Genomic DNA, 12,186 nt, shown 5'->3' with positions numbered 1-12,186 from the left:
AGCATTCAGCTGGCATGAGCTCAGCTCCCAGCAATGCATAAATATGATATAAGGTACATATCTGTGATCTGATCATTTGAGATACAGAAGCAGGAGGGCAGAAGAGTAAGATTGTTTTCAGTATGTTTGAGGCTAGCCTGGGCTATATGAGATTCTGTCAAAACAAAAACAAAAAACAATATATTTGATTTGTGTGTGTTTCTGAGAAATTGAACCCAGGGTTTGGCCAGCTAGACAATGACTATCACTGAGCCCCAGATTTTTATTTATTTTTTGATACAAAAGTTACAATTATGGGAAACATTTATCTGTGGCAAATTAAAACTAGATAGTCTTTTATCTGTGAGATTGGCAATGGTATAGGGCAGTGATTTCAACTTTCCTAATGCTGGGATCCTTGTAATACAGTTCCTCATGTTGTGGTGACACCCAACCATAAAATTATTTTGTTACTATTTCATAACTGATTTTGCTACTATTATGAATCATAATACAGATATCAGATATTTATAGCATCTGATATGCAGTTCTTAAAAGGGGTTCTAACCCACAGGTTGAGAAACCCCTGATATTTGGGATAGATATACTTGGTAGCGAGTTTGTCTAGGACAAAATGGTAAATATATACATGTGATCAGGAAACTTTCTTAAACTGCTCTGAAGAAACCAACTCTGTGCACAATGAGGTAATACAGTGATGGTCTTTACGTATAATACGTACTGGTAAACATCAAAAGTTAGATTAAAAAAAACCATTCAGAATGTAATTTCAGAGGATTGCTTTATTATTTTGAAGTAGTGCAATGTTTTTCTCCCTGTAGTGTCTAAAGATATATTGAGTGAATTCACTTGTTCTGAGACTGGTTCTACTTTTGTAGATGGACCTTCAATCCTGCTGTTCTCACTAAGGCAAACATTGTCCGAAGTGGGGATGCTGCACAGGGTGCAGAAGGAGGCACCTCACAGTTTCAAGTGGGTGATCTTGTGCAAGTTTGTTACGATCTGGAAAGAATTAAACTTCTCCAGAGAGGACATGGTGAATGGGCTGAAGCCATGCTTCCAGTAAGTATATGTAAATAGTTTGGGAAAAAAAATACTATGCTGTGCTTATAAAATTTAATTAGCTAAGTAGCTAAAGCAAATTAATTTTAGAAACAATTGGAATTGAAAATTACATAAAAAAAAGAATCACTCCGAATGTAATTGCAAAGAAAGGCTGTGCCCAGAAAACTGACAAAAGCTAAAGTCAAGCAATTCAAAATAAGCTAAAATAAATTAAGGATATTCCAAGATGCAGAAGAATAAAATAACAGGAACAAGGTGTAAGAACATAAGAAAGAATTCAAAAGAAGAAAAAGGTCATTTAAAAAATGATGGTTGGCTGAGGCGATGGCTCAGTTGTAAAATACTTACCAGGCAAGCATGAAGGACTGATTTCTTCATCTAAAACCATGTAAAAGTCAGGCATCTTCAACTCCAGCATTGAGTACCAGAGAGGAAGTAGCACAGCAGTGGAGCTTTCTGGCCTGCCAGGCCAATAAGTGGGAAAGTGCCAAGGTCCACAAGTTGGAGTGAGGGAGGAAGGGAGGGAAAAAGAGAGGAGAAGAGAACTTGACTCCGTCTGAGATGATAAGGTAGAGGCTAGGGAGAAGTGGCTTAGCCTGTAAGGGCTGATGATTTGAATTCCATCTTCAGGACCAACATTATAGGAGTAGAGAATGGCTTCTGCACATAGTCCTCTGACCTCCACTCACATTATGTCATAGGTGCACACATACCTGCATGTGCACACATGCACACTTGTGTTTTTTACACACAATAAATAAAAGTGTAATTAAAAAATGAAGTGGAGCCGGGTGGTGGTGGTGCATGCCTTTACCCAGCACTTGGGAGGCAGAGGCAGGCAGATTTCTGAGTTTGAGGCCAGCCTGGTCTACAGAGTGAGTTCCAGGACAGCTAGGGCTACACAGAGAAACCCTGTCTGAAAAAAAACCAAAAAAAAAAAAAAAAAAGAAAAGAAAATGAAGTGGAGAGTGATACTGGAAGGCATCCGATTTTTGGCATCCACGTGAGTATGTGTGCGCGTGCTTGAGCGCACACACAGAAGCACACATCTCCTCATGAACGTATGTACCACACACAGATACACATACATGCTAAGTGCATATGCACAAATAAAATCTTTTAAAAAATGATTAAGCCGAGTAGTGGAGCACGCCTTTAATCCCAGGACTTGGGAAGCAGAAGCAGGTAGATTTCTGAGTTTGAGGCCAGCCTGGTCTACAGAGTGAGTTCCAGGACAGCCAGGACTACACAGAGGGGGTCGGGGGGTGGGAGGAAGTGGTTAAGTTAGAAGGAACAGACAACAAATAATTGTCACAGGTAATACCTTAGGAGCAATAGAAGCATCAAAAGCATGAAGAATTTAAATATGAAAAAGATAAAGTATATTCCACAGAAAATGACATGTAGAGAATATCTGAGATACAGAAGGTGGTGATTGTTTAATAATACATTTTTCTTTTTTAAAGACTTTAGGTAAAGTTGGCAGAGTACAACAGATTTATTCGGACAGCGATTTAAAGGTGGAAGTCTGTGGAACATCTTGGACGTATAACCCTGCAGCAGTTTCCAAGGTGGCACCTGCAGGATCAGCCATTAGCAATGCATCTGGTGGTATGTTTATCTTGTTTTCTTTAAGGTAATACCCAGATGTCAGGATGGACATGGTGGCACACACTTAATCCAAGCACTCAGGTAGATCTCTGAGTTCAAACCTAGCTTGGTTTATAGAGCTAGTTCCAGGCCAGCCAGGGCTACACAGAAAAACCCTGATTTGTAAAACAAATGAATAAAGCAGTTCTCATGCACATATGGTCATGTCTGTGCACTTAGCTTTCTTCCGGATGACATAGGCTCACTTGGACATTAAATACTTTGTAAACTGTTTTTTATTTGTTTGTATTGTTTTGTTTTTCTAGACAGGGTTTCTCTGTGTAGCCCTGCCTGTCCTAGAACTCAGAGGTTTACTTTACTGTCTTTGCCTTCTGAGTGCTGGGAATAAAGGCTTGTGACACCACTGCCTTTTCAAAGGGTTTATTTTTTTCTTTTTTTCTTTACATCCTCCCCTCCTCTCAGCTCCGCCCCCTCCCATTCCTCTTTCCAGTCCTCCTCTTTTTAGTGTACTGTTTGTGCTTTACTCTGGCTAAGGTGCTCTTGGAAAGGTTCCATGAATTTATGCTTTTTCTTGGGCATATCAAGTTTCTCTGTATCAAAGAGACACTTGAAGTTCAGTTCTTATCTCAATCAGAAATAGCATTTTTTTTTTTTTGCCAGAAAAAAATTCTCTTTCTTAGTTTACTTTTTATTTCCAACATTATTGCTAGAAGCTGTTTTTCTTCTTGTATATTTTTTATCAGTCACAGTAACATCAGAACCCATGGTGTCTTAGTTAGGGTTTCCATTGCTGTGAAGAGATACCATAACCAGGACAACTTTTTTATAAAGGACAACACTTAATTCGGGCTGGTTTACAGGTTCAGAGGTTCATTCCATTATCATCATGGCAGTTTCCAGCCTGGAGAGGGAGCTGAGAGTTCTACATCTTGATCCAAAGGCAGCTAGGAAGAAGCTCTCTTCCACATTGGGCGGAGCTTGAATGTAGGCTCTCAAAGCCTACCCCCCATAGTGACACACTTCCTCCAACAAGGCCACACTTATTATAAAAAGGCTACACCACCTAATAGTACCATTTTCTGGACCAAGCATATTCAAACTACCATACTTGCTAAAATGTGAATTTGCTGAGTGCAAGGCTGAACTTGTTTCTAACATCCTTCCTTTATATGCCCAAGCTTTGTGTGCACAGTCTGGTTTATTGTGCATCATTTTCTAAGTTACTGTATGTGCACTCTTGCCATGTAGTAGAAGAGAGAGGACCATAGTAGTAAATGTAATATACCAATCAATCAATCAATCAATCAATCAATCAACAAATAAACCAAATCAAACCATTAGGTTAATAGTTATGGTGGGTATATTTGATAAGTAGAGGCAAAAGGGATCTGAGTTTGAGGCTAGCCTGGGCATCTTGAAACCTTGTATCCAAAAGAAACAATGGTTTAAGATTTTATTTTGTAATGGTATCTACTTTTCTCTCTTTTGATTTCCTGTTGCAGATTGCGAATATACTGATAACTTAAGTCAAGCTGTGTTGATTTCTATTTTGAGCTACATGCAACATGTTAGCTTGGCTACATATAAACTAAAAAGTGAAGAGTAATTAATACCTACTCTCAAATAATTGGGCTTGGCATTCTTTTTGATTTTTCTTTTACCCCACCTTGTGATTACTTTGCTTTTGAGTAATGACTCAAAGAATGAAAAGACTCAAACTTGATATCTTCTGTTATACTATTTTGGAAAAACAGTCAAGTGGTACTTAACAGAGCATGCTATTACCATTTATATGTTCATTTTCAGCTGATACTTGATTTCCTAATTCTCTATAGGGTACATTATATCTGAGTTATAATATTTGCTCTTTTGAGTTTACTACAGCGTATAATGTTCTATGGTCTATAGTGTAGAATTAGGCTCTAATAGGCTTTCATATCATTCATTGTGTGATCACCATGCTAGTGTGTTTATAGTATCTTTAGTATGACTAAATCTGAAGTTATTTTAGTCTGTAACACTTTACATTTTCTGCCTTGAAATATATGATTTGAAGACACTTAAAATATTTATGGGGTTGAATTTAATGGAGCTTGGAATTAATGCTTATTACTTGCATTTAGAAATAGTAAAATGGAGAAAGTGTTTAGGAACATGGAGAACATCTGTTCTTTTGTGCCTTACAGAAAGACTCTCCCAGCTTCTGAAGAAATTATTTGAAACCCAAGAATCTGGTGACCTCAATGAAGAGCTGGTTAAGGCTGCTGCCAATGGAGACGTGGCTAAAGTGGAAGATCTGCTGAAGAGACCAGATGTGGATGTGAGCATTTCAAAAACAACTTTGAGGCAAATGCAAAAATAGTTTAATGATTTAATAAAGACTGAAGTCTTGAAGCCATTTAGAATTGGCTCTTGCAGTTGTAGGAAACATGAACCTATTTTCATTCTTCATGTAGATAGTGTTTTTAGTACTGGATATTGAAACTACCGTCTTTTCTCCAGTATATATCCTCCTTTTCAGTGCCAAAAAATCAGCTGTGGATTGATATAGGGGTTGGTGGTTTTTTGTATCTGATTTTGTGTAAATAACCTGCCTGTTTTAGTTATTGTAGTTTTCAATATATCTTGAAGTCAGAGTAGTGTAGTACTCTTTGCTCTGTTCCTGCTCTCATGTCTCTGTATGTCTCTGTCTCTGTCTCTCTCTGTCTCCCCCCGCCCCCTCTGTTTTCATAGAGCTTTTAGGTTTTTTTTTTTTTTTTCCGTGTTTTGGTTTTGTTAACAGTTGTCACTGGGGTGCATTGTAGTTTGCTTTGGCTCTTTTACTGTCTTGTAATACATGACGTAAGATACGTGTGTGTCTTCCTGTACTTATATGTCTTCTTCAGTTTCTTTCCTCAGCACTTTAGAATTCCATCATAGAAATCTTTGACCTCTCTGGTCAAATTTATTCCTTGCTACTTTTTGGGTCCCAGTTGTGACTGGGATTGAAAAGCTTCCTGTTTCGATGGCTGGCTGCTGAGTCTGCCAGTGCTATCATGTTTGTACTTTGTTGATTAATTCAAGTAAGTGTTTGGCGGATTATTTACATGTGTCATCCATTTGTCTGTCTTTCCCTTCCTTTTTCTTTCTGTACTTAAGTTCCTTTCCTTCTCCCTTTCTTGGGTTTTTTAGACAGGACGGTCTCTTGCCTCAGCCTGTAAGACGTTGGATAACAGACATCTGCCACCTTGTCTGGCTTTCTGATTTTCTGTGTAGAAATCATGTTCCTTACAGTCAATGACAGTTTGATAACCTCTTCCCAGGTTAGATGCCCTTTGTTGTGGTGGTTGTTTGTGTGGTTTGTTTTCCTTCGGTTTGCTTGCTCTGTGACCACCAGGACCAGGTGATACACAGTCAAAGTGACCATCTTAGCCTTGTTTCCAATCTGAAAACTTTACCTCATTTAGCCTGTTAGGTGCTGTTTATTGTATATGACCTTTATTATATTGAAATATATTCCAGCAATATTTAGTTTGTCCAGTTTTCATCATAAAGAGATACTGGATTTTATCAAGTACTTTTTTAAGCATTTATTGAGATGCTCATGAAATTTCTTGGTCCTTCATTTGTTGAGGTAGTATAATCATGTTTATTGGTGGTGAATCTTGACATACTTTTGCATTTCTTTGCGTGAACTACACTGATTGTGATGAATGATCTGTTTAAAAGGGATATTTCCCTATAGTTTTGTTTTCTATGTGTCCTTGTCTGGTTTTCATATAATGATAGTGCTGGTCTGATAGAGTGTGGAATAGTAATGGAAGGGAATTGGTGTTCACTCTTCCTTGAGAGGTGCAGTTGAGTGAAGCAGGTCTGGGAGGCTACTGATGGCTTCTTGCGTGTGTGTCACTTTCTGTCTGTGAGGCATTCTGTCTGTGAGGATTTAGTACTGAGAGGATAGGATGGACACGTGTCCTGTGTGTGTGTGCACTGATCTGCTCAGGTCTCTTTGGTGCCCAGGCCTCCTTTGATCTTTCCCATGCGATTCGCTGTAATCTTTGCTTTTCATCTCCAGTTTTGAACATTCCTCCTTTCTTTAGTCACGTTAAGGATTTGTCTATTTTGCTCGATTTCAGTTTTTGCTCGTTGATCTCTGCCCTGGTCCTTGGCTGTGGTACTGGCGCGTGCTGGTGCTGGCCACACTCCTCCTCAGCACACACTCTGGTCATCAGTGTTCTCTTTTTTCTATAGCTTTTGGATTTAGCTGTATTTTTTTATTTCTTGGAGCACAAAGATAATTTGTATGGTGGTAATGTGGATTATTGACTTAATTGGATTGAGAAACATCTAAGACATTGGTAAATAAGTGTGTGTGCAGAGGAGGAGGATATTTCCAGAAAAATTCAAGGTAGTTGTAGGAGAAAAGGGATATCCTTGAATGTGGGCAACACAATCCAATAGGGGGAGACTAGCCCAGTACAGGCATATTCATTCCTGTATAGCAGGCCTCATAGCTAACCAGAAAGGTTACTGACATCACTCTGCTTCCACTATTATACCAGGCAAATTAGTGTTTTTAGCAGTGTTGTGCCTATATCGAAAATAGTAGAAAATAGGTTTTGAAGCTATGATATTTGTGGAAATCAATTTACACATAAATACTGGATCAAGGAAAAGTAAAACAGATTTAAAAACTCTTGAAACAAAGATGTAAATATGGCATAACCAAAAATCTGTGGACTAGGACAAACACACTACTATAGCAAAACTTATAATAACGAAAGCAAAAGTGCAGGTGCATCTTTTCAGGTAGGTCAGTATCATAGTGTACAAGTCCAATGCTGACTAAGACCATTAGTAACTTTTCTCCCCAGTAGCCTACATAGCAACTTCTGACACAATGTAAGTTAGACAGTACAAAATGTCTTCTAGTTAGTTTGAAGTTAATTTTTCTATGTCCTGTAGCGAGAGTGAGTGATATCTTAAGGTGTGTATGTCTTGGTTTTTCTTAAGGCAGGATCTTACTGTATAGCTCTGGATGGATAGCTCTGAACTCTCTGTGTAGTCCCAGGGAGGGCTCAGATTTGTACTTCTGTCTCTCTTTTTTGAGGACTGGGATTATTAGCAAGAGCCACCGTGTTTGGCTTTGCTGCATCTGGAGATTGAAACCAGCGCCTTATGTGTGCTGGGCAAGTGCTCTGACTGCCACCGAGTTCACACCCTAGCATCTAGTTCTGTGTAGGCTGTAGTTACTAACTTTGCTATAGTAGTGCATTTGTCCTAGCTCATAGAGTTTTAGTTCATATTTACATTTTTGTTTCAAGAGCTTTTACATTTGCTTTAATTTTCTTGATCCAATATTTATGTGTAAATTATTGATTTCCACAAACATCGTATAGTTTCTAAGCCTATTTTCTACTGTACTGTGGTTAGAAAAAACCTCAAAGTTATTTATTCTACAGATTTTGTTGAATTTTGTATTGCAGCCTATCATATAATATATCTGAGAGTACTCTCTGTAGTGTTAAGAAAGATACGTATTTTGCAGGTCTTGGATGAAATGTATAAATTATTTTAGTTTTCTGTAATCTTGATTGTGATTTATCTGCTTTTCCTTTAACTTTTGTCTGGATGATGGTTTTGTCTGCTGCTGAAAATGAAACATTAAATCCTTACTATGACTGTGTGTCATAGCATAGCAGCATGAGGAGGAAAGAGTCAGCCTATACTTCCATATCACTGTTGATCACTGCAGAGTGTCGGGGCAGGAACCTGGAGGCAGGAGCTGATGCAGAGGCCATGGAGGGGTGCTGCTTACAGGCTTGCTGCTCATGGTTTGTTTAATCTGCTTTTTTTTTTTTTTTTTTTAATAGAACCTGGGACCACCAGTCCTGGGATGGCAGTACCCAGAACAGGCTGGGCTCTCCCCAATTCATCACTGAGAAATTGCTTTACAGGCTAGCCTTCAGTCTGATAGTCTTAATTGTGGTTCCCTCCTGTCAGATGACTTTAGCTTTTATCAAGTTGATATAAAACTATCCAGCTACTGTATTGAACTATTTTCTTTACTTTTTGATCTCTTTGACTATTATGACAAACATCTAGCCTTTGATTTCTTTTTATTTTTTTCTTTTTTCTTTTTTTTTCTTTTTTTTTTTTTGGTTTTTTGAGACAGGGTTTCTCTGTGTAGTCCTGGCTGTCCTGGAACTCACTCTGTAGACCAGGCTAGCCTCAAACTCTCGAACTCAGAAATCCACCTACCTCTGCCTCCCAAGTGCTGGGATTAAAGGCGTGCGCCACCACCGCCCAGCTTAGCCTTTGATTTCTTGACCATAGTCCTACTATGCAGTCCACTGTTCTTCAGCTGGTTCTGGGGTCCAGGCTTGTCTCAAACTCTTTGCCTCTTTTTACTACTTTTGATCTAAAGTTCTTTTAAGCATAATCATTTGAGTTCATATAGAAAATAAATGTCAATAAACGTATACTTTATATTATTTGTGATGTATCCATAATTGCTGTTATTTACTTTCTAGATTGTTGCATGCTTTCTGAGTAATGCAGACAAATCAAATCCCAAGTTGTGTTTATTCTAGTCATTTCAGAGTATATTGTAGTTTTATTTGCAGTTAATTTACTCAAGCTAAATAAACAGTTTTCAAAATAGAAATGGAGGGTGAGGGACTGGCAGGATGGCTGTGTCAGTAAAAGTACATGTTGTTCAACCATGTGAGCCTGAGTGTGATCCCTAGCACCGACATTTACACATTACGCTGTTGTGGTGGCACACCTGTAGTCATAGCACAGGGAGGAACACAGAGCTTTCTGACCAGCTGTTTGTTGTAAGCGAGCCACTGAGCTCCAGGATCAGGGAAAGAAAGGTGCGGAAACACATGCACTCTTCATTTCTTTTATTTATTTATTTTTAAGTAATTTTGATGATTTATGTTGTGATATTTGTAGTGTCAAATTGCTTTCAAAGAATCATATACTATAAAGGATTTACAAGTTCATCTGATTTGTGACATTTGTTAACATTTTCTTCTTTCTTTTTTAGGTAAATGGACAGTGTGCTGGTCACACAGCAATGCAAGCTGCTAGTCAAAATGGACATGTTGATATTTTGAAGTTACTTTTGAAGCAAAATGTAGATGTTGAAGCAGAGGTATATAAACTAAGCTTGAAAACAAGATTGAGTAAACTTTTTCTAGAAATAATTGTATATAAGATGGAATTTCATTCTTGAAATTTAATATTCACCCCATGTTGTCCTAAATAAAATGAGAAATTGAGAAAAGATAGTTTATAGCTTTCTTCTATCTTTCTCTTCTTCCGTCACTCCTTCTCTTTTTAATGATTCCTCAGTATTTCAGACATAGCTTCCTTGTACTAGGATAGAAATGCTATTGGGAGCCCTACTGTGCTCACTCATCCCTACTAGAAATGTATAAGAGGATGTCTATACTTGGGATCAGCATCTTGTCTAGTACTCAGAGATCTTGGTTTTACAGGAGGAGAGATGCATGTTTGTGCTTATATGTCTGTCAGTATACATTTGCTGATGCAAGTGTGTGTGTGTGTGTGTATGTGCATACAGGTGTCTTTGGAGAGGTGGCATCAGATCCCTTTGAGCTGGAGTTGTGTGTGGTTGTGATATAGGTACTGGTAACTGGATATGAGTCTTTTTTGCAAAGTAAAAAAGACTAATGCTCTTAATCACTGAGCCATTTCTCTAGACCCAGGTGCTTAAACTTCAAATTAACATTGAGGATGATACCAAGTACATAACAGTTATTTTTACTGTGATGTTTTTTTATGAATGAGATATATAACGTGATTTTTCATCTGCAGTAGTATAAAAGTTGGATTTTTCCTGGATGAATTTAGGAACTTAGATATGGGTTAAAAGTTATTTTGTTGCTAGGCAGTGGTGGCACATGCCTTTAATTCCAGCACTTGGGAGGCAGAGGCAGGTGGATCTCCCTGAGTTGGAGACCAGCTTGGTTTATAGAGTAAGTTCTAGGACAGCCAGGAGTACATAGACATGTGTACTTCTTGTCCTCAGGAGATGGTGTACAGAATAGGGTGAAGCTGACTGAATGTCATTGAATTTGCTTTCATCAGTAACTTTTTTCCCTGCTTAATTGAATTAATATAAAATAAGCAGCTAGTTAATACTGTAAACATGTAAGACTGAAGCTAGAGCTGTGTGGTGTTGGTCAGATGTTTGTAAATTGTCCTTTGGTTTGGAAACTGGTCGTTAACTAGAACAGCGAGACCCTGGCTGGGACTTGTGCTGTTCCATTCTGCTACTGCAGATTTATATAACTGGTAGAAGTAGTGTGAAAAGCAGTATTCCTATGTCATTCATTTAATAAAAGTTTCTTGGAATCTCTGAGAAGGAAGGGTAAGATATAAGCCTTAATCAGACTGTACCAGTCTATGTGGAGAGAAACACTGTTAGCACATCTTGAAGTGAAGTGGCTGGGACACTGTTCCTGATCACGTAGGCACTGTGTTAGTTGTACCCAGTTAAATGTTCCCCATCTGTACTTTGTTGGAATACTGAGTGGAATCTCCTTGTCTTTTCTGATCCTTGTTAGACTGAGGAGGGGGGCTCTGTACTCACCTCCAGAGTTTAGTTTTTTAAAAACCTAAATAGATTACAAGATGTTGAAGATAAACATGACATTTTCCTTTATTTTTCTCCATTAAATTGTTCAGGAGTTTAAAATAGTAAAAACATAATATTAAACATTTTGTTACTGATGCTGTGTATGGTTTTACCTAACATTTGGAGAGTGATTGCCTTTGGAATCAGTTCAAGAAAAGTTATATATTTGCTAATGTAATTAGTTTTTATAATAGAATTAGCAAATAAAAGGATGCTTATTATTCAGAACCCAGACATGGCACTATAATGTTGAAAACAAAACTACTTAAGAATTTAAAGTTTAATTAAAATATAAATAAAAATGCATCAGTCCCCCCCCCCCCCCCATAAGAGCAAACATTAGCAGCTTTTTGGCTGGGGATAGACTATGCATCAAATTTTCTTCCCGTTTCTTTGACTTAGGGAAAGCAAGCTTTGTCAGTCCGTGGCTTAATGAGTACAGGGTTACTTTCTGTGTCCTCCTTATGGGTTAGAGCATCAGGTCCTGTGGAAGCAAACTTGGGGCTTCTTCAGGAATTTGGGATTTTTTTTTTCCTTTATTGATAAATCATTAAGATATGGAGGTTTAGATGAATGCCCTTTGTTTTTGATAGAATGCAAACATTCTTAGGTTATTAGGAAATGGTGATTTTACTAAGAGTTTTGAGGACTCTTGATTTGAGGGTTAAGCAACAGGAACAGTATAAGGCTTCACTGTAGACCCTAACCCACCCTCCTCCTCCTCCTCCTCCTCCCCCTCCTCCTCCTCCTCCTTCTTCTCTCTCTCCCTCCCTCCCTCCCTCCCTCCCTCCCTCCCTCTTTCTATTTCTCTCTCTCTCTCTCTCTCTCTCTCTCCCTTTCTCTCCCTCCCTCTCTCTCTC

At 38.3% G+C, this 12,186-nt stretch overlaps 1 protein-coding gene across 2 annotated transcripts in view; it reads left to right on the top strand.

Moving 5' to 3' along the window:
- Nucleotides 1–12,186, top strand: part of Mib1 (mindbomb E3 ubiquitin protein ligase 1) — a 93,144-nt gene that overhangs the window by 31,577 nt on the left and 49,381 nt on the right. For both annotated transcript variants that reach the window (XM_028759512.1, XM_028759513.1), the window contains exons 7-10: nucleotides 879–1,062; nucleotides 2,532–2,676; nucleotides 4,863–4,996; nucleotides 9,710–9,817. In XM_028759512.1, coding sequence (XP_028615345.1) covers nucleotides 879–1,062; nucleotides 2,532–2,676; nucleotides 4,863–4,996; nucleotides 9,710–9,817 — 571 coding nt within the window. The remainder of the gene's footprint in view (nucleotides 1–878; nucleotides 1,063–2,531; nucleotides 2,677–4,862; nucleotides 4,997–9,709; nucleotides 9,818–12,186) is intronic.

The sequence above is a fragment of the Grammomys surdaster genome, unplaced genomic scaffold, assembly GCF_004785775.1.
Source record: "Grammomys surdaster isolate TR1022 unplaced genomic scaffold, NIH_TR_1.0 126298, whole genome shotgun sequence".
In the NCBI taxonomy this organism is placed as follows: domain Eukaryota; kingdom Metazoa; phylum Chordata; class Mammalia; order Rodentia; family Muridae; genus Grammomys; species Grammomys surdaster.
Note: the sequence above shows the minus strand (reverse complement) of the source record. Positions and strands in the feature narration are given on the sequence as shown.